A 22,009-nucleotide genomic window follows, 5' to 3' on the forward strand; every position below is an offset into this window, starting at 1 on the left:
CACATAGTAAGCACTTAATAAATGCCATCATTATCATTATTATTGTTAAGTCACTTCAGTTCTCTGGGCTTCAGTTCCCTCATCTGTAAAATGGGGACTAAAACCATGAGCCCCCTGGGGGACAACCTGATCACCTTGTCACCTCCCCGGCACTTAGAACAGTGCTTTGCACATAGTAAGCGCTTAATAAATGCAATCATTATTATTATTGTCACTTCACTTCTCTGGGCCTCAGTTCCAACATCTGTAAAATGGGGATTAAAACCGTGAGACCCCGGGGGACAGCCTGATCACCTTGTCACCTCCCCAGTGCTTAGAACAGTGCTTTGCACATAGTAAGCGCTTAATAAATACCATCATTATTATTATTGTTATTACATATTTATTACTCTATTTATTTAATTATCTTACTTGTACATATCTATTCTATTTATTTCATTTTGTGAGTATGTTTGGTTTTGTTCTCTGTCTCCCCCTTCTAGACTGAGCCCACTCTTGGGTAGGGACTGTCTCTATATGTTGCCAACTTGTCCTTCCCAAGCGCTTAGTACAGTGCTCTGCACATAGTAAGCGCTCAATAAATACGCTTGATTGATTGATTGTTTCTAGACTGTGAGCCCACTGTTGGGTAGGGACCGTCTCTAGATGTTGCCAACTTGGACTTCCCAAGCGCTTAGTACAGAGCTCTGCACACAGTAAGCGCTCAATAAATACGATTGATCGATTGATTCTAGACTGTGAGCCCACTGTTGGGTAGGGACCGTCTCTAGATGTTGCCAACTTGTCCTTCCCAAGCGCTTAGTACAGTGCTCTGCACACAGTAAGCGCTCAATAGATATGATGGATTGATTGAGGCCTCAGAAGAGCCCGCGCATGCGCCCCTGGGGGGATGACGTAATGGCGCTTGGGGGGCGTGGCCAGAGAAGCGGGTCACGTGCCCCTCCCGGCGCCCGTTCTTCCTTACAAGGCCATTAGCGCCTCAGCGGGCCCCGCCCCGCCCTCAGGAATGCGCCCCCGCCTTGGACTGTACCATCATGCGGACGTCGAAGGGGGGGCGGCCTGGGACGCGTCCACTAGAATGAAAGAAAAGGACGGCACAGAGAAGATAATTAAACAGCTACGTAATTGTTAAAATTAATAAAGGTAGGTGTAACTGGAAATCCCGGTTTGGGTCCGCCTATTTTTCTGACAAGGGTCAGTCGCAGTCCCTTTCCCCCCCCGTTCGTGGAGAGTGGGCGCGTCCAGGGCGGCCGTTGGTGAGAAGGACTTCCGGTGGGGGGGGTGAGACCGGAAGTCTCGCGCCACTGGGCCGTGCGCATAGTTGTTCGCCTCACGCGTGTCGTCTCTCACGTCTCCGCGGCCGCCGGTGAGTGACTCTGTACAGGACGCCTCCTCAGCGTTCAGTACAGTGCCCCCCAATCAATCAATCGTATTTATTGAGCGCTTGCTATGTGCAGAGCACTGTGCTAAGCGCTTGGGAAGTACAAATTGGCAACATATAGAGATAGTCCTTACCCCACAGTGGGCTCACAGTCTAAAAGCCTGTGCGCTGTACTAGACGCTCGGGGGAGTCCAGTACAACCGCGGTAGGCGAGGCCCGCCCTTGAGGGGCCTAGGGATGACTAAGCGCTTAGACCAGTGTTGTGCACCCAGTAGGCGCTCAATAAGTACGATTGAATGAATATTTTTATTTCTCCCCCCAGCGCTTAGAACAGTGCTTGGTGCGTAGTAATGGTAGTAATCATAATAATGGCATTTATTCATTCATTCACTCGTATTTGCCGAGCACTGTACTAAGCGCTTGGGAAACACAAGCTTATTAAGCGCCTACTCTGCGCAAAGCACTGTGCTAAACGCTGTGGAGGTTACAAGGTGAGCCGGTTGGCCCACGGGGGGCTCACAGGCTTCATCCCCATTTTACAGATGAGGGAACTGAGGCCCAGCCAACTTCCCAAGCGCTTAGTACAGCGCTCTGCAGACAGTGAGCGCTCAATAAATGCGATTGAATGAATGAAGTGACTTGCCCAAAGTCACCTAGCTGTTAATAATAATGGCTTTTGTTCAGCGCTCACTATGTGCAAAGCACTGTTCTAAACGCTGTGGAGGTTACAAGGTGAGCAGGTTGGCCCACGGGGGGCTCACAGGCTTAATCCCCATTTTACAGATGAGGGAACTGAGGCCCAGCCAACTTCCCAAGCGCTTAGTACAGTGCTCTGCAGACAGCGCTCAGTAAATACGATTGAATGAATGAGTGAATGAAGTGGCTTGCCCAAAGTCACCTAGGTGTTAATAATAGTGGCATTTGTTAAGCGCTTACTATGTGCAAAGCACTGTTCTAAATGCTAGGGAGGTTACAAGGTGATCAGGTTGTCCCACTGGGGGCTCACAGTCTTAATCCCCATTTTACAGATGAGGGAACTGAGGCCCAGCCAACTTCCCAAGCGCTTAGTACAGTGCTCTGCAGACAGTAAGCGCTCAATAAATACGATTGAATGCATGAGTGAATGAAGTGATTTGTCCAAAGTCACCTAGCTGTTAATATTAATGGCGTTTGTTCAGCGCTTACTATGTGCAAAGCACTGTTCTAAACGCTGTGGAGGTTACAAGGTGAGCCGGTTGGCCCACGGGGGGCTCACAGGCTTCATGCCCATTTTACAGATGAGGGAACTGGGGCCCAGCCAACTTCCCAAGCGCTTAGCACAGTGCTCTGCAGACAGCGCTCAATAAATACGATTGAATGAATGAGTGAATGAAGTGGCTTGCCCAAAGTCACCTAGCTGTTAATAATAGTGGCATTTGTTAAGCGCTTACTATGTGCAAAGCACTGTTCTAAACGGTAGGGAGGTTACAAGGTGATCAGGTTGTCCCGCTGGGGGTTCACAGTCTTAATCCCCATTTTACAGACGAGGAAACTGAGGCCCAGCTAACTTGCACTGCCCAAGCGCTTAGTACAGCGCTCTGCAGACAGTAGGCGCTCAATAAATACGATTGAATGCATGAGTGAATGAAGTGACTTGCCCAAAGTCACCTAGCTGTTGATAATAATGGCATTTGCTAAGCGCTTACTATGTGCAAAGCACTGTTCTAAACGCTGGGGAGGTTACAAGGTGAGCCGGTTGGCCCACGGGGGGCTCACAGGCTTCATCCCCATTTTAGAGATGAGGGAACTGGGGCCCAGCCAACTCGCACTTCCCAAGCGCTTAGTACAGCGCTCTGCAGACAGTGAGCGCTCAATAAATACGATTGAATGAATGAGTGAATGAAGTGACTTGCCCAAAGTCACCTAGCTGTTAATAATAGTGGCATTTGTTAAGCGTTTACTGTGTGCAAAGCACTGTTCTAAACGCTAGGGAGGTTACAAGGTGATCAGGTTGTCCCACTGGGGGCTCACAGTCTCAACCCCCATTTTACAGATGAGGGAACTGAGGCCCAGCCAACTTGCACTTCCCAAGCGCTTAGTACAGTGCTCTGCAGACAGTAAGCGCTCAATAAATACAATTGAATGCATGAGTGAATGAAGTGACTTGCCCAAAGTCACCTAGCTGTTGATAATAATGGCATTTGCTAAGCGCTTACTATGTGCAAAGCACTGTTCTAAACGCTGTGGAGGTTACAAGGTGAGCCGGTTGGCCCACGGGGGGCTCACAGGCTTCATCCCCATTTTACAGATGAGGGAACGGGGGCCCAGCCAACTCGCACTTCCCAAGCGCTTAGTACAGCGCTCTGCAGACAGTGAGCGCTCAATAAATACGATTGAATGAATGAGTGAATGAAGTGACTTGCCCAAAGTCACCTAGCTGTTAATAATAGTGGCATTTGTTAAGCGCTTACTGTGTGCAAAGCACTGTTCTAAACGCTAGGGAGGTTACAAGGTGATCAGGTTGTCCCACTGGGGGCTCACAGTCTCAACCCCCATTTTACAGATGAGGGAACTGAGGCCCAGCCAACTTGCACTTCCCAAGCGCTTAGTACAGTGCTCTGCAGACAGTAAGCGCTCAATAAATACAATTGAATGCATGAGTGAATGAAGTGACTTGCCCAAAGTCACCTAGCTGTTGATAATAATGGCATTTGCTAAGCGCTTACTATGTGCAAAGCACTGTTCTAAACGCTGTGGAGGTTACAAGGTGAGCCGGTTGGCCCACGGGGGGCTCACAGGCTTCATCCCCATTTTACAGATGAGGGAACTGAGGCCCAGCCAACTTCCCAAGCGCTTAGTACAGTGCTCTGCAGACAGTAAGCGCTCAATAAATACGATTGAATGCATGAGTGAATGAAGTGACTTGTTCAAAATCACCTAGCTGTTAATAATAGTGGCATTTGTTAAGTGCTTACTGTGTGCAAAGCACTGTTCTAAACGCTAGGGAGGTTACAAGGTGATCAGGTTGTCCCACTGGGGGCTCACAGTCTCAACCCCCATTTTACAGATGAGGGAACTGAGGCCCAGCCAATTTGTACTTCCCAAGTGCTTAGTACAGTGCTCTGCACACAGTAAGTGATCAATAAATGTGAATGAAAGAAGTGTCTTGCCCAAAGTCACCTAGCTGATAATAATAATAATGGCATTTATTAAGCACTTACTATGTGCAAGGCACTGTTCTAAACGCTAGGGAGGTTACAAGGTGATCAGGTTGTCCCACGGAGGGCTCACAGTCTTAATCCCCATTTTACAGATGAGGGAACTGAGGCCTAGTGAAGTGACTTGCCCAAAGTCACCCAGCTGATAGTAATAATAATAATAATAATGGCATTTATTAAGGGCTTACTATGTGCAAAGCACTGTTCTAAGCACTGGGGAGGTTACAAGGTGATCAGTTTGTCCCACGAGGGGCTCACAGTCTTAATCCTCATTTTACAGTTGAGGGAACTGTGGCCCAGAGAAGTGAAGTGACTTCCCCAAAGTCACGCAGCTGATAATAGTAATAATAATAATGGTATTTATTAAGTGCTTACTGTGTGCAAAGCACTGTTCTAAGCGCTGGGGAGGTTGCAAGGTGATCACAGGTTGTCCCACTGGGGGCTCACAGTCTTAATCCCCATTTTACAGCTGAGGGAACTGAGGCCCAGAGAAGTGAAGTGACTCCCCCTCTCCATCCCCCTGCCTTACCTCCTTCCCTTCCCCACAGCACCTGTATATATGTATATATTTGTAAGTATTTATTACTCTATTTATTTTACTTGTACATATCCTATTTTATTTTGTTATGTTTTGTTTTGTTCTCTCTCTCCCCCTTCTAGACTCTGAGCCCACTGTTGGGTAGGGACCGGCTCTATATGTTGCCACCTTGTACTTCCCAAGCGCTTAGTACAGTGCTCTGCATACAGTAAGCGCTCAGTAAATACGATTGATTGATTGATTGATTGACTTGCCCAAAGTCACACAGCTGACAGTTGGCGGAGCAGGGATTTGAACCCATGAACTCTGACTCTGTCTCTGTCTCTATATGTTGCCAATTTGTACTTCCCAAGCGCTTAGTTCAGTGCTCTGCTCAATAAATACGATTGATGATGATGACTCCAAAGCCTGTGGTCTTTCCACTGAGTCACGCTGCTTCTCATTGAATGAATGAATGAATGATCATTTTTGTATCTCCCACAGTGCTTAGAACAGTGCTTGGTGCATAGTAATAATAATGGTGGTATTTGTTAAGCGCTTACTATGCGCCAAGCACTGTTTTAAGTGCTGGGGGAGATACAAGGTAATCAGATTGTCCCACGGGGGGCTCACAGTCTTCATCCCCATTTTACAGGTGAGATAACTGAGGCACAGAGAAGTGAGGTGACTTGCCCATGGTCACCCAGCTGACAAGTGGCGGAGGCGGGATTAGAACCCACAACCTCTGACTCCCAAGCCCGGGCTCTTTCCACTGAGCCACGTAAGTGGTTAACAGATGCCAATATTATTGTTATCATTACGGTATCTGTTCAGCGCTTACTATGTGCCGAGCACTGTTCTAAACGCTGCGGTGGAGTCAAGCCGATGGGGTTGGGCGCAGTCCATCGGCCCACCCGGGGCGCCCAGTCTTCACCCCCATTTTCCAGACCTGAGGCCCGGAGAAGTGACTTCTCCAAGGTCACACGGCGGACAAAGGGAGAAGGCCGGATTCGAACCCACGCCCCCCCAACTCCCAAGCCACTAGGCCATGCTGCTTCTCAAGGGGATAGAGCACAGGCTTGGGAGTCAGAAGGAGCTGGGTTCTAATCGCGACACCGCCCCTTGTCTGCTGGGTGACCTTGGGCGAGTCACTTCTCTGGGCCTCAGTTTCCTCCTCTGGAAAATGGGGATTGAGGTGAGCCCCATACGGGCAGGGACTGTGTCCAACCCGATCCAGCTTGTATCCAGCCCCGCGTTTAGTACAGTGCCTGGCACAAGGCGATGATGATAGCATTTGTCAAGCACTTACTATGTGCCAAGCACTGTTCTAAGCACTGGGGGAGGTAAAAGGAAATCAGGTCATCCCACGTGGGGCTCACAGTCTTAATCCCCATTCTATAGATGAGGTAACTGAGGCACAGAGAAGTGAAGTGACTTGCCCACAGTCACACAGCAGACAAGTGGCGGAGGCGGGATTAGAGCCCACTGTTGGGTAGGGACCGTCCCCATATGTTGCCAACTTGTACTTCCCAAGCGCTTAGTACAGTGCTCTGCACACAGTAAGCACTCAATAAATATGATTGATTGATTGATAATAAGCGCTTAAACTAGCTCCATAAAAAGTGGGGTGGGTTTTCTTGGTGGTCTGTCAGCAGGGGCGGAACAGGCCCGGGGGGGGGGGGGTGGTGGGGCTTTCCCGGAAAACTTCACTAGGAATCACAGGGGAAAAGGAAAAATAGATTTTTTTGTCCTTCCCAAGCGCTTAGTACAGTGCTCTGCACACAGTAAGGGCTCCATAAATACGATTGAATGAGTGAGAAAAGTAAGAGGGGCGGTGGTAGGAAAGAAGGAAGGAAGGAAGGGAGCGCTTTGGGTGTTGCCCAAACTTGGTGGTTCTGCGGCAGCGTCGTGGCCTCGGGGAGCCCCGTGTCGTTGTTCACCCCCAACTGACGCCGTTGGGACAGCAGATTTTCAGGCCTGACCTCCGAAACATGAGAGGCAGCGTGGCTCAGTGGAAAGGAGCATGGGCTTTGGAGTCAGAGGTCATGGGTTCAAATCCTGGCTCCGCCACTTGTCAGCCGTGTGACTCTGGGCAAGTGACTTAACTTCTCTGGGCCTCAGTTACCTCATCTGTAAAATGGGGATGAAGACTGTGAGCCCCCCCGTGGGACAATCTGATCACCTTGTAACCTCCCCAGCGCTTAGAACAGTGCGTTGCACATAGTAAGCGCTTAATAAATGCCATCATTATTATTATTATTATAATCGCTGTGGGATTTGTTAAGCGCTCAGTGTGTGCCTGTCACTGTAGGAACCGTATCTGTTGCCAAATTGTACTTTCCAAGCGCCTAGTACAGTGCTCTGCACTCAGGAAGCGCTCAATAAACACGATTGAATGAGTACTAAGTACCTGGGTGGATACAACCAAGTCCGGTTGGATTCAGTTGGATTATTGATGCCTCTTTACTTCTCCGGGCCTCAGTTACCTCATCTATACCCCAGACTGAGCCCCTTCCTTCCTCTCCCCCTCGCCCCCCTCTCCATCCCCCCATCTTACCTCCTTCCCTTCCCCACAGCACCTGTATATATGTATATATGTTTGTACATATTTATTGCTCTATTTATTTATTTATTTTATTTGTACATATCTATTCTATTTTATTTTGTTAGTATGTTTGGTTTTGTTCTCTGTCTCCCCCTTTTAGACTGTGAGCCCACTGTTGGGTAGGGACTGTCTCTAGATGTTGCCAATTTGTACTTCCCAAGCGCTTAGTACAGTGCTCTGCACATAGTAAGCGCTCAATAAATACGATTGACGATGATGATCTATAAAATGGGGATTGAGACTGTGAGCCCCACAAGGGACAGGGCACTGTGTCCAACCTGATTTGCTTGTATCCACCCCAGCGCTTAGTACAGTGCCCAACACATATTAAGTGCTTAACAAATACCATAATTTTGATTCCCCTGCCTTACCTCCTTCCCTTCCCCATAGCACCTGTATATATGTATATGTGTTCGTACGTATTTATTACTGTATTTATTTTACTTGTACGTATTCTATTTTATTCTGTTAATATGTTTTGTTTTGTTCTCTGTCTCCCCCTTCTAGACTGTGAGCCCACTGTTGGGTAGGGACTGTCTCTATATGTTGCCAACTTGTACTTCCCAAGCGCTTAGTACAGTGCTCTGCACACAGTAAACGCTCAATAAATACGATTGAATGAATGAATGAATGTCCCCCACCTTCTAGTCTGTGAGCCCGTTGTGGGCAGGGATTGTCTCTCTTCGTTGCTGAATTGTACTCTCCAAGCTCCTAGTACAGTGCTCTGCACACAGTAAGCGTTCAATAAACACGATTGAATGAATGAATTTATTAATTATTACCCTGTCCCACATGGGGCTCACAGTCTCAATCCCCCTTTTACAGATGAGGGATCTGAGCTACAGAGAAGTGAAGTGACTGGCCCAAGGTCACACAGCAGACAAGTGGCGGAGGCAGGATTAGAACTCGCAGCCTTCTGATGCCCAGGCTCTGTCCGCTACACTGTACTGCTTGAAAATGCCCCAGGTGGTAAATTATTAGCTAGAAAAGAATGGCATTTAATTGTTTTGCAGTACTTTGAGCAGTGCAGTACTTTTATTTCTTAGAACTGCGATATTATAACACTTACAAAGACACTGAGGCATGTGAAGTAGAATAATAATAATTATGGTATTCTTAGGCACTTACTATGTGCCAGGCACTGTACTAAGCACTGGGGTTGATACAAGCAAAGCGGGTTGGAAACAGTCCCTGCCCCACTTGGGGCTCACGGTTTCAATCCCCATTTTCCAGATGAGGTAACTGAGGGACAGAGAAGTAAAGTGACTTGCCCAAGCTCACACAGCAGGCAAGAGGCGGAGCTGGGATTCGAACCCATGACTTTCTGACTCTGAGGCTGGTGTTCTGTCTTCTATGTCATGCTGCTTCTCAAGTATGTTTCTTAGGTGTCAGAGCTAGGATTAGATTCAGTCCTGATACCTCAGGCTGTTGATTATCCCATGGAAATACCTTTCCTTAGCCATTTTTTGCCCTTTAAAGAGATTAATAAGCAAAACTTCGATTCTTCACATTCTTATTTCAGGTGATTCGTTTTTGAAAATTTGGGGAAACAGCTACTTTAAAGTACTTCAGACTGGGTTAAAATTCCTGCTTATGAATTAATCAATCATATTTATTGAGTGCTCACCATAATAATAATAGTAATGGCATTTGTTAAGTGCATACTATGTGTAAAGCACTGTTCTAAGCGCTGGGGAGCATACAAGGTGATCAGATTGTTCCACGGTCTTAATCCCCATTTTGCAGATATGAGGGACCTGAGGCCCAGAGAAGTGAAGTGACTCACCCAGGGTCACACAGCAGACAAGTGGCTGAGCTGGGATTAGAACCCTTGACCTTCTGACTCCCAAGCCTGGGTTCTTTCCATGAGGCCACGCTCCTTCACGGTGCATGGTGTAGCCCAGGGCCTAGACCAATAAAATCCACACCAAAGTCCACACCCACGCTCAGGGGGCCCAGAGACATGGAGTGTGAACTCAGTGGCTTCTGAAGCAAAAAGGAGGAATTGTGGCATCATCAATAATAATAATGGTGTTTGTTGAGTGCTTACTAAATGCCTGGCACTATAGTAGGCACTGTGGTGGATACAAACAAATCGGGTTGGACACAGTCCCTGTCCCACGTAGGGCTTACAGTCTCAATCCCCATTTTTCAGATGAGGTAACTGAGGCCCAGAGAAGTGAAGTGGCTTGCCCCAGGTCACGCGACAAAGCCAGGATGAGAACCCATGACCTTCTGACTCCCAAACCCTGGCTTTATCCTCTCCGCTATGCTGCTTGGGTCAGAAAGGAGCCCCAAAGCCAGCTCTCTGAGGCACAAGTTACTGAAATTTACCTTGGATGCGTTGGGAAATGCTCGGCAAAAGGAAAGGTTTAAGAGGGTGGGAAAAAAAATGGGGTGACTCTATTGGGAATGACCAAAGAAAGATTATCCAAAGAAGCTGAGCCTTGACTGGGGTTGGGTTTCGGTCATAATAATAATAATAATAATAATAATAATAATCATGGCATTTATTAAGAGCTTACTATGTGCAAAGCACTGTTCTAAGCGCTGGGAAGGTTACAAGGTGATCAGGTGTCCCACGTGGGGCTCACAGTCTTAATCCCCATTTTACAGATGAGGTAACTGAGGCACAGAGAAGTCAAGTGACTTGCCCATAGTCACACAGCTGACAATTGGCGGAGCCGGGGTTTGAACCCATGACCTCTGACTCCAAAGGCCGGGCTCTTTTCCACTGAGCCACGCTGCTTCTCTTGGTATTCTCGTGGTATACTTGAGAATAGTAATGATAATTGTGGTATTTATTAAGCGCTTATTATGTGCCAGGCAACACTTTGGGTTGGACACGGTCCGTGCCCCAAATGGGGCTCACAGTCTCGATCCCCATTTTTCAGATGAGGTAACTGAGGTCCAGAGAAGTGAAGTGACTTGCCCGAGGTCCTACAGCAGACGAGCAGCGGAGCTGGGATTAGAACCCAGGTCCGTCCGACTGCCAGGGCCCGGCTCTACCCGACAGGCCACCCTGCTTCCCACAAGTAGGGAAGCGGTCCGGGAATAACCGGGAGACCGCCCAGCCAGGAAGTTCCTCCGTCAGTAGTCTAGGCGAGGAGTGATTAAGGCCGGGGGACAGGATGGAGAAACCGGAAAAGGGAAATTCAGCAAAAAAAACCCACAGGAAGAGGTGGCTGGACTTGGCGATAATCCAAACCTGCCAGAAGAAAGACATTAAAAATGACTGATTTAAAAGCCAGAGGATCCAGGAAGAGGAGTCTGGGGCAAGGAGATTATCCCACTGCTTTTTCCGACTGTTTGGTCCTTAATGTAAAAACGTAATACTTCCTTTGTGAGTCTCATCAGCCGTAATGCTAAGAAGTATCAGAACTTGGAATTATTAGTAGGGTGAGTGGCACTGTGCTATCGTAGCATGAATTACTGCCTTATAAATAAGGTATTTTATTGAGCATTTATGGGTGCGATGCCCTTGGGAATGTACAACAGAAGCCTTGAGAGACATTCCTTACAGGGAGCTTGCGCTCTAATGGGGGAGACAGAGAAGAAAATATTTACAAATAGGGTAGTCAGAAGAGAGCATACAGTTGATCACAGATAATACACGCAACTGCGGCGTCTTAACTCCCGAGTTTAGTTCAGGAAATGTTAGCCGAGGAAACTAGCGTGACTTGTAGTTTGAGATATGCTTAATACTTTGTGGCTGTGTGCCAGGGTTTTAGGGCAAATGTAGAGTGTGTATAAATATCAGTAGGGTCTTAGACAATTGTGCTGTAATTCTCAGTTTTCAGACAGGATGTGGTGCCCAATTTTGAGCAGTTGAAAGAAAATCTAGGTGCTTTGTGTTGGCAATTTCTTGAGCCATCCAGTCCTCATCTTGATCACTTCCATTAAAATAAGGAAAATATTTGCCATGTGGTTTCTTTTCTAAATAAATTTAATCCAGCCAGTGGACTGACCGTGACACCTGTGATCCTTTAATGAGGAGGTAGAATCGGAGTCAGCGTTAATAAGGAAAAGTCAAGAGGTTGCTTATGCTAATTAATAATAATGATGTTGGTTAAGCGCTTACTATGTGCCATGCACTGTACAAGCAAATCAGGTTGGACGCAGTCCCCGTCTCAAGTGGCACCCACAGTATCAATCCCCATTTTGCAGGTGAGGCAATGGAGGCCCAGAGAAGTGAAGTGACTTGCCCAAGGTGTCACAGCAGACAAGTGGCGGAGCTGGGATTAGAACCCATGGCCTTCCTACTCCCGGGCCCGTGCCCTATCCACTTCGCCGTGCTGCTTCTGACAATTATTATCATTATTACTGTATAGTATAGTTTATTATTATAATTATGGCTAATCATTTCAGCGATCTTCTGAACCCGAGCTAAAATGCAAAGGTCAGGAAAGGTGGGGGAAGATGCACTCCCTTGAAGACGGACTCGATTTTCATTGGGTTCATTTCCGAATGGTATTTTGTAGCCCAGAGCCCTGGGTGGTCAGTCATTCCAAGCAGTCCACCGATCTATTCTTAGGGCGGCGCATAGCGTTTTTCCACGTCAGAACCGAATGCGGTCTGTGGAACGTAAGCTTTAAAATTATTGTATTGGTCAGGGAGTGAAATCAGGGAGCCTATTTGTAGATCTGTTGGGAAGCATATAACTCGGGGCAGGGTGGCTTTCTTGCTAACTGGAGGTTTTGCAGAGCTCTCCAACCGGATCGCCACTCTGAAACATGGTACGGTTCAGTAACGTGCTTTATCGTGCGGGGGTGTTTATTATAGGAGCTGTCGCTTGGGGCCTTTAGCGTTGTAGAAAACTACCGCCTTTTCAAAGGCAGATTTATTCAGCGTCTTGAACTGCGAAAGATTTAAAGTTTACTCGGCTGCTGAGTTTTCATCAGGCTGAATTAGTGTTCGTGGGAATCGATTTCGGCACGGACTCCATTAGAGTTCGAGATGATTTCCTTTTTTTTCACCTTAGCAAGTGGTTTCAAAGTGGTTGCTGCTAAGATGGAATCTTTGAGGGTCTCCGGGTATTTTCATTTTCAAGGTTAGAAAGGACAAGGAATATCGATGCAGGCAAATTGTATATTTCTGTCTTGGTATTATTTAATAATAATAATGATGGTATTTATTAAATGCTTACTATGTGCAAAGCACTGTTCTAAGCACTAGGGAGGTTACAGGGTGATCAGGCTGTCCCACGGGGGCTCACAGTCGTAATCCCCATTTTACAGATGAGGTAAGTGAGGCACAGAGAAGTTAAGTTAAAGTCACACAGCTGACAATTGGCAGAGCTGGGATTTGAACCCGTGACCTCCGACTCCAAAGCCTGGGCTCTTTCCACTGAGCCACGCTACAATATTTCCAATGCGTGATACGGTAGTGGTCCGATACGTGTAAAGAATGATCTCCACTACCCCACACCTCTTAAATCGGTCTGTCTACTGACACGTCTCCGCCCATTTGTGTGTCTTTGTGCGGGAGTGAAGAGGAAGCAGCAGTTCCCTGTTGGGCCAAAGGGCAGCTAAGAATTGGAAATCCAGGATGAGGAGCAGTTAACCCATTGGTGGCATTTATTGAGCGCTTACTGAGTGCAGAGCACCATATGAAGTGCCTAGGAAGAGTACTGTATAATAGAGTTGGGTCAACGGGTTCCCTGCTCACAACCACCTTAAAGGTCTAGAAGGGGAGGCAGACATTAATATGAATAAATCATTTATAAGACATAATTTAAAGATATGTGCAGAATACAGGGAGAGAAATGAGGAAGGAAGGAGTGCTTTCCCCTCTTATGCAACACACAATCAACTTACACCCAGAACCGCTCTACCCACATTTCAAGACCCCATCGTACGGTGTTGTATCAGTAACTGAGATCTTGGTTTTCTGTGTTGGTAAAATGGGTGATTATTGTAGTAATCCACTGAGCTGCCATCCTACACTAGAAGTGGTCTTGTTTGATTTGGAAACGTGAGGTGCTTGGAATCACGTAGTCTGCCTTTCTCAGCATCAGCACGCAAACTATTGTGGTCATTTGTATGTTGGGTGAGAGAAGAAAGATTTCTCGTTTCTATTTTCACTGGGAAAGAATCAGTCTAGCTTTGTGTATCGAAATTTCTGTACGATGTGATTAATGTTATGATTTGGTCCGCTTTTTAGAATTCAGTAGTCTAATTCAGTATTCAGCGTTACCCACTTGAGTAAATTGACATGTTCATGATGGCCTTTTTTATTTATTGTTGGCGACATACAGCTGCCACGAGTTGTTATACACTTGAGTCATTTTGCTTCTTTTCCCCTGCAGGATCCAACCGCCACCATGTCGAGCAAAAGGGCCAAGACGAAGACGACGAAGAAGCGGCCTCAGCGCGCCACCTCCAATGTCTTCGCCATGTTCGACCAGTCCCAGATTCAGGAGTTCAAGGAGGCCTTCAACATGATTGACCAGAACAGGGACGGCTTCATCGACAAGGAAGATCTGCACGACATGCTGGCTTCCCTCGGTAATGAGTGCTCACAGGAATCTTTTCATTCTCCTCCTCTCCCCTTTCCCACCTGGCAAGTCGCTGCTCTCCCCTTCTTCAAAGCCCTTCTGAAATCATATCTCAGGGTGGTCTTGCCCACTTGATTTCTTGTCTGGGGTACCGTGTGGCCTACCGGATGATGGGCCAGGGGCCCGGGAGTCAGGAGGTCCTGGGTTCTAATTCTGGCTCAGCCACTTGTCTGCTGTATGCTCTTGGACATGCTACTTCACTTCTCTCTGCCTCAGTTTCTTCATCTGTAAAATGAGGAGGACGACTGTGAGCCCTTTGTGGGATGGGACTATGGCCAATATGATGGCCTTATGTCTGCCCCAGCGCTTAGTACAGTAAACACTTAACAAAGACCCCTATTATTGCTATCTATTAGTCTCTCCCCGGTAAATCCACCCCCCGCACTTCAGCTTCATTTTAGCATCACAGCCCCCTTAGCAAATAATAATAATAATAATAATGAAATTTGTTAAGCGCTTACTATGTGCAAAACACTGTTCTAAGCGCTGGGGAGATTACAAGGTGATGAGGTTGTCCCTTGGGGGCCTCACAGTCTTAATCCCCATTTTACAGATGAGGTAACTGAGGCACAGAGAAGTTAAGTGACTTGTCCAAAGTCATACAGCTGACAGTTGGTGGAGCCGGAATTTGAACCCATGACCAAGCCCGTGCTATAATATGTACTTACACCCTCTTACTTCCTACCTGTAACTTATTTTAGTTTTTATCTCCCTTGCCTAGATCATAAGCTGTTTGAGAAGTGGGATCATGTGTATTAATTCAGTTTTGTCCCAAACACTTAGTACAGTGTTCTTTACCCAGAGCACCCAGTCAACACTAATTCTTGACTACGTAAAACAGTACTTATTCCTTGGATTTATATACCATTTTGTTTCAACAGGCTCAGGATTTCCCATATATTTTTTAACAGTATATGTTAGATGAAGTGGCTGCCTTGAAAATTGTAGGCTTTAGATTTTTGGTATCTCATTCTGAGATTCTGCTTCCCACCTTCTAACAGTAGGAGTCCCCCGAACCCGTGGCTTGAACTACCATCTCTAGGTGAATGGTTCCCAAATTTCCCTGTTCGGTCCCGCATTCCCTCCTGCCCTTCAGGACGTCGCTACCTGAATGTGCCTCTGACACCTCCATCTTAACGTGTCCAAAGCAGAACTCTTTATCTTCCCACCCACCCAAACCCCATCCTCCCCCGTCTTTCTCATTGCTGTGGACACCAACACTATCCTCCTCTCCCAAGCCTGTGACCTTGGCACTATCCTCGACTCATCTCTCTCATCCCTCCCATATATTCCTTGTCACCAAATCCCGCCGGATCTACCTTCACAGAATCACTAAAGTCCGCCCTTTCCTCTGTCTGTTTGAACTGCTACTTTGAGCAAGTCATGTCCTGCCTTGTGCACTGCATCTGACTCCCTGCCTCCTGTTTCTCCCCACTCCGGTTCGTAATTGACTCTCCCGCCCAGATCGTTTTTCTGAAAAAAGTTCAGTCCACATCTCCCCCACTCTTCAAGACCTGCAAGTGGTCACTCGTCCACCTCCTCCTCCAACAGAAACTCCTTACCATCGGTCTGAGGGCCCGCAATCATCTCCTAGATATCCTACTTCAACCCAGCCTGCACATTCGACTCCTCTAATACCAGCCTACCCACATCCTCCCTCTGGCCTGGATTTCCCTCCCCCTCCAGATATGACAGACCAAAACTCCCCTCCTTCAAAGCCTTATTAAGATCCCACCTCCTTCAAGGGCCTTCTCCAATTAAACCCTCTTTTCCCCGACTCCCTCTCCCTTCAGCGTCGCCTACGAACTTGGCTGTTTCCCTTGAGCCCTTGCTCTTCATCCCACCCTCAACCTCACAGTCCTTCAGTACTTATCTTTGATTTATATTCATGTTTGTCTCTTAGATTGTAAGCTCCTTGTGGGTAAGGAACACGTCCACCGAGCCTGTTGGGATTGCTGAGTATGGTGCTCTGCGCACTGTAAGCATTCAGTAAGAGCCACTGAGTGAAAGAACAAACACGTGAACACTGACTAGTATTCTGGGGGAGGGAGGAAGTGTTCATTCTAATGTGGGAAGTAAAAATGCCAAAACTTTTCTTTCAGGGAAGAATCCCACCGATGAGTATCTGGACGCCATGATGAACGAGGCGCCGGGCCCGATAAACTTCACAATGTTCCTCACCATGTTCGGCGAGAAGTTGAATGGCACGGATCCAGAGGACGTCATCAGGAATGCTTTTGCCTGCTTTGATGAGGAAGCAACAGGTAAGCGCTTCCTCCAGGATAGCTTTCATTATAAAGCCTCAGGCCCGGCCTAGGTTACGTTAGATCCCTGGGGTTTACAGAGCCCCTTTTGTAAGATGAAGTCGCCCTGTGGAAGGCTCAAGCCGGGAGTTCTCTGGAGTTGTCAAATCCTGGAGGAGGGAGGTGTGTCCTGACCTGAAATTGGACGAGGGGGAGGAGAGATCATGGGATCAGGTTATAATAGCGTCAGGGGAGCCCCCCTGCCCGGCCAAGACAGGTGGCCCTCATTCCATGAGCGGGCAGAGAATCTCTTGCCCACATTGTGGATGAGCCGTCCGATGGTCCGTAAGGGAAAGGTATGTCCCCCGGCCAGCGGCCAGCTTGGCCTGTTTTAGCCCGGCCCGCCCTCACCCCTCCCGTAGCCAGTGGAATGAATGCCCTGCGGGACAACTGTTAGGGACAGCGGGTGTCACCTGTCGTCACGGAACAGAAGATCTCGGAGCCCTTGGTTTCCACCGCAGACGCCAGCGGGCCCCTCCCCCATTTTGTAAATCGCCGAGGACAGTGTGGGAGGCAGATTCCAGACCTGGGACTTGGAGCGAAGGCCATAGGGCTTCTTACTTTCATGAACGAATGTTGCATTTCGGCTTTCTCACAAAGGGTCTGCCTCTACCAATCAATCAATCGTATTTATTGAGCGCTTACTGTGTGCAGAGCACTGTACTAAGCGCTTGGGAAGTACAAGTTGGCAACACATAGAGGCGGTCCCTACCCAACGGTGGGCTCACAGTCGGCCCACCTGCGCTAGTGGATAGAGCACGGACATGGGTTCTGCTCCCAACACTGCCACTTGTCTGCTGTGTGGCCTTTGGCAGGTCACTTCTCTGAGCCTCAGTTCCCTCATTTGTAAAATTGGGGTTAAGACTGGGAACCCCCCCATGAGAAGTAGACTCTGAGGATTTTGTATCTACCCCAGAGCGTAGTACCATGCTTGGCACATAGTAAGCAGTTAACTAATACCGTAAAAAAAAAAATGATCTTCATGGATGGCAAGATGGATGGGTCACCCCCTGCTTGGCGGTGGGATAGTTCTGCCCCTTCTCTTCTTTGAATTTTCTCCTTCTTTTCTCCCAAAATCATTTCTAGTGGGTTCCAATTCTGTCACCTCATTGCCTACCCCCAGTAATAATAAATAATGATAGTATTTGTTAAGCACTTACTATTTTCTAAGCGGTATTTTCTAGACCGTGGTGCTTCTCCCATTACGTTGTGAGCATGTTGAGAACATGTTGACTAATTTTGTAGTAATAATAATGATGATATTCGTCAAGTGCTTATTATGTGCCAATTACTGTTCTAAGCTCTGGGGTAGATACAAGGTAAACAGGCTGTCCCACGTGGGGCTCACAGTCTTAATCCCCGTTGCACAGATGAGGGAACTGGGGCACAGAGAAGTTAAGTCGCTTGCCCAAGGTCACACAGCGGACAAGCGGTGGAGTCGGGGATCAGAACCCACATCCTCTGACTCAGATTTCAGTAGAATCTGTGCCTGTCCTGGTTTTGGCTGGGGAGGCTGCAGCTGAAACTCTGAGTTGAGTGATGCTGACCACGGGGTCGGGGAAGAGGTTGCCAGGGGCCTGTGGAGGAGGGAGGGCCCTGATGGGAGTTACAAGTAGGAAGGGGACGCAACCGGCCACGAGGCCGAGGCATTGTGAAAGTTTAACAAGGAGGAGGGAGGATGCCCACACAGCTCTCTTACTGCTACTCACGGAGCTTCGCTGACTGCCAAACGCAGGAACCGTAGTCACTATTCCTCTGTCGTCGAACATGCCGTTCTGATTGACTTGAGTAAAAACGGTGCGGAGCTGGAATTCAGGACCCCCCGCCCCATTTCTTCTAGACCGTGAACCCACTGTAGGGTAGGGACTGTATATGTTGCCAGCTTGTACTTCCCAAGCGCTTAGTACAGTGCTCTGCACACAGTAAGCGCTCAGTAAATACGATTGATTCTAACACTGTTCCATTGAAAAAGCTAGTTTTGACTGATGCTTCAATTTTTTTGAAATTGAACCCACCCCCCCATTCTAACACTGCTCCATTGAAAAAGCTAGTTATGAGTGATGTTTCAATTTTCATTTTAATAGTGTTTAAGTGCATGCTATGTGTCATTCATTCATTGTGTATTTATTGAGGACTTACTGAGTGCAGAGCGCTGTACTAAGTGCTGGGGAGAGTACAGTACAACAATAAACAGACACATTCCCGGTTTACAACGAGCTGATAGTCTAGAGGAGACTGTTCCGAGCTCCGGGGTAGATAAAAGTTCATTAGGTCGGACACCCGGAGCTCACAGTCTTAATCCCCATTTTCCAGATGAGGTTACTGAGGCCCAGAGAAGGGAAGTGACTCGCCCGAGGCCACACGACAGACAAATGGCAGAGCTGGGATTAGAACCCATGACCTCCTGAATCACAGGCCTGTGCTCCGTCCACTAAGCCATAGTGCAGAATGTGCCTGTTTATCATTCGATTGTACTCTTTCAAGCAAATAGTACAGTAGGGAACATTAGGGAAACAGCGTGGCTTAGTGGATAGAGCACAGGCTTAATAATAATAATAATGATGGCATTTATTAAGTGCTTACTATGTGCAAAGCACTGTTCTAAATTCTGGGGGGGGGGATACAAGGTGATCAGGTTGTCCCACAGGGGGGCTCAGAGTCAACCCCCATTTTACAGATGAGGTAACTGAGGCCCAGAGAAGCAAAGTGACTTGCCCAAGGTCACACAGCTGGCAATTGGCGGAGCCTGGATTCGAACCCACGACCACTGACTCCAAAGCCCGTGCTCTTTCCACTGAGCCACGTGGGAGTCAGAGGTCGTGGGTACGAATTCTGGCTCCGCCACTTAGCTGGGTGACTTCGGGCAAGTCACTTGATGATGATGATGGCATTTGTTAAGCGCTTACTATGTGCACAGCACTGTTCTAAGCGCTGGGGGGGATACAAGGTGATCAAGTTGTCCCACGTGGGGCTCACAGTCTTAATCCCCATTTTACAGGTGAGGGAACTGAGGCTCAGAGAAGTTAAGTGACCTGCCCAAGGTCACACAGCAGACATGTGGCAGAGCCGGGATTCGAACCCATGACCTCTGACTCCAAAGCCCGGGCTCTTTCCACGGAGCCACGCTGCTTCACTTCTCTGTGTCTGTTACCTCAACTGGAAAGTGGGGATTAAGACTGGGAGCCCCGCGTGGGGCAACCCAATGACCCTGCATCTACCCCAGTGCTTAGAACAGTGCCTGCCACATAGTAAGCACTTAACAAATACTATTATTATTACTACAGTGCTTTGCACGTAGTAAGCGCCCAAGAAATACGACTGAATGAAGGAATCGACCTATAACGGCATTCCGGTTCCAAGGGAACGCATCTGCCCGGGATAACGAGGCCGGTAGGGACCGTCACCGCGGCCGGACACGCGCGAGCGGTGACTCCCGACTGTCGCCGTCCTTGCCTTGCAGGCAGCATTCAGGAGGATTACCTGAGGGAGCTGCTGACCACGATGGGAGACCGCTTCACGGACGAAGAGGTGGACGAACTGTACCGGGAAGCACCCATCGACAAGAAGGGCAACTTCAACTACATCGAGTTCACCCGCATCCTGAAGCACGGGGCCCTGGACAAAGACGACTGAAGGGAAGAAGCGGATGATCCCGCCGGCGGCAGCCCGCCCTCTTCGCTCCTCTCGGTTTCCAAGACTTTGTTTTCTGGTAAAAAAAAAAAAACCTGTTGCATGCACCTCTCCTTTTCAGCTTCTGCCTCTCTTTCGGTGTATTTATTCCAAGCCATTCGGGACATACTTACCTGCACCTCTAATCAGACTGGAAGTGGGTGGGTGGGCGGGGGTGGGGGTCACTCTAAGATAGCTTAAAAAAGATCATAGGAATGATCGGTATCGTGAAGGCCAAGCGGCGGCGGAAGCCTCGGTATTTCTGGTTTAGCTGGATTTTTACATTTTTGTAATACTATTTTGAAATAAAGATGATGAATCAGCCGTGTCCGGTGAGTATGTTTGCTGGCTGCACTGTTCTCAAAGGCGGAAAAATAGAAACCCTAAGCTTTTTATCAACTTGTGAGAAACGTGTAATCCCTCCGAGAGGTGGTATTGTCTGTTTAGACTTTATTCCTGTCCAAAAAGAACACAATATTGAGGCATTGCTTGTGTTTAAGATGGCCGGTTGGCTTCCGGGAAATGATTCGGTGACAGATTCCTTCTGGTTTTGATCGGTCAGATCTGTACTGTGCTGTAAAACAATAATGAATAATAAAGTTGTTGTGACCTGTTGTAGCTACACTACTTCGAGAAAAGTGGGGGCTAGGCAAGTTCTGTCACTCAAGACCTGCTTTTGCTGTCTTCCCCGAGGTCTTGATTGCTTTCCCACAACCAGAGAAATCAAAAAGGTACCACTACCTCGGTCTTGTTCATGTGACCAGATGTTTTTGGGCCTCCTTGAGGGAATAGAATAAATAATCTTCATAGCTACCTCTGATACACAGTCATATTTATTGAGCGCTTGCTGTATGCAGAGCACTGTACTAAGAGCTTGGGAAAGTACAATGCAGAAATAAACAGTGACATGCCCTGCCCACAAGCAGTTTACCGTCTACGGGACGAACTTACGGTCTAGAGGAGATCCCATCCCTTCCTAGCACTCCCCCCTTTGCATAGTACAGTGCTCTGTGTGTAATAAGTGCTCAATAAATACCATTGATCATCAATCGTATTTATTGAGCGCTTACTATTGATCATTATCAGAGCACTGTACTAAGCGCAGAAGAGTTGGTAGACGCATTCCGCGCTCACTTTCTTACCCGCGTCCTCTGGTCTAAACAGACAGTTCCAAATTTAGCCTCATTACGTAAGTCACTGGAAATACCCATGACCTACTAAATCTAATATTTAAAGATCTAATCTACCTTTCAAACTGTAAGTTCCTAAATTAGGATACTGACCTGGTGGCAATTGTCCCAAATCTATATGATCTGTGATGATGGCATTAAGTGCTTACTCTGTGCTAAGCACTACCCTGTGCTGGGATAGATTGAAGACATTTTAAGATCTCTAGTGATATTTTTTTTTGTTGAAATAATTTTGCATGTCATAGTCGGAGAAGCAGCGTGGGTTAGTGGAAAGAGCATGTGCTTGGGAGTCAGAGGACATGGATTCTAATCCCGGCTCTGCCACTTATCAGCTGTGTGACTTTGGGCAAGTTGCTTCACTTCTCTGTGCCTCAGTTACCTCATCTGGAAAATGGGGATTAAGATTGAGCCCCATGTGGGACAACCTGATTAGCGTGTATCTACCTCGACATATAGAATAGTGCTTGGCACATAGTAAGCACTTAACAAATACCATCATTATTCCTAGTAGTAGTAGTACAACTATTAATATTATACAAAACACATCCAAACATTAATAAAAGGGTTTTTCCATGATTGTTTTGCGGCCTG

At 47.6% G+C, this 22,009-nt stretch overlaps 1 protein-coding gene across 1 annotated transcript; it reads left to right on the top strand.

The window, feature by feature from the left end:
- Positions 1-1,278: 1,278 nt before the first annotated feature.
- Positions 1,279-20,847, top strand: LOC119928620 (myosin regulatory light polypeptide 9). Its single transcript, XM_038747036.1, has 4 exons — positions 1,279-1,366; positions 14,008-14,206; positions 16,359-16,520; positions 20,020-20,847. The coding sequence occupies exons 2-4, from the start codon at positions 14,023-14,025 to the stop codon at positions 20,190-20,192; spliced, it is 519 nt and encodes a 172-aa protein (XP_038602964.1). The 5' UTR covers positions 1,279-1,366; positions 14,008-14,022; the 3' UTR covers positions 20,193-20,847.
- Positions 20,848-22,009: the final 1,162 nt, after the last annotated feature.

Source organism: Tachyglossus aculeatus, chromosome 5 (genome assembly GCF_015852505.1).
Source record: "Tachyglossus aculeatus isolate mTacAcu1 chromosome 5, mTacAcu1.pri, whole genome shotgun sequence".
Lineage (NCBI taxonomy): Eukaryota > Metazoa > Chordata > Mammalia > Monotremata > Tachyglossidae > Tachyglossus > Tachyglossus aculeatus.

Bases quoted from the DNA above. Each gene is read 5' to 3' on its own strand.
- LOC119928620 (XM_038747036.1), top strand. From the start codon at position 14,023: ATGTCGAGCAAAAGGGCCAAGACGAAGACGACGAAGAAGCGGCCTCAG. The intron at 14,207-16,358 runs GTAATGAGTGCT...CTTTTCTTTCAG, and splicing joins CGACATGCTGGCTTCCCTCG to GGAAGAATCCCACCGATGAG. The intron at 16,521-20,019 runs GTAAGCGCTTCC...CTTGCCTTGCAG, and splicing joins CTTTGATGAGGAAGCAACAG to GCAGCATTCAGGAGGATTAC.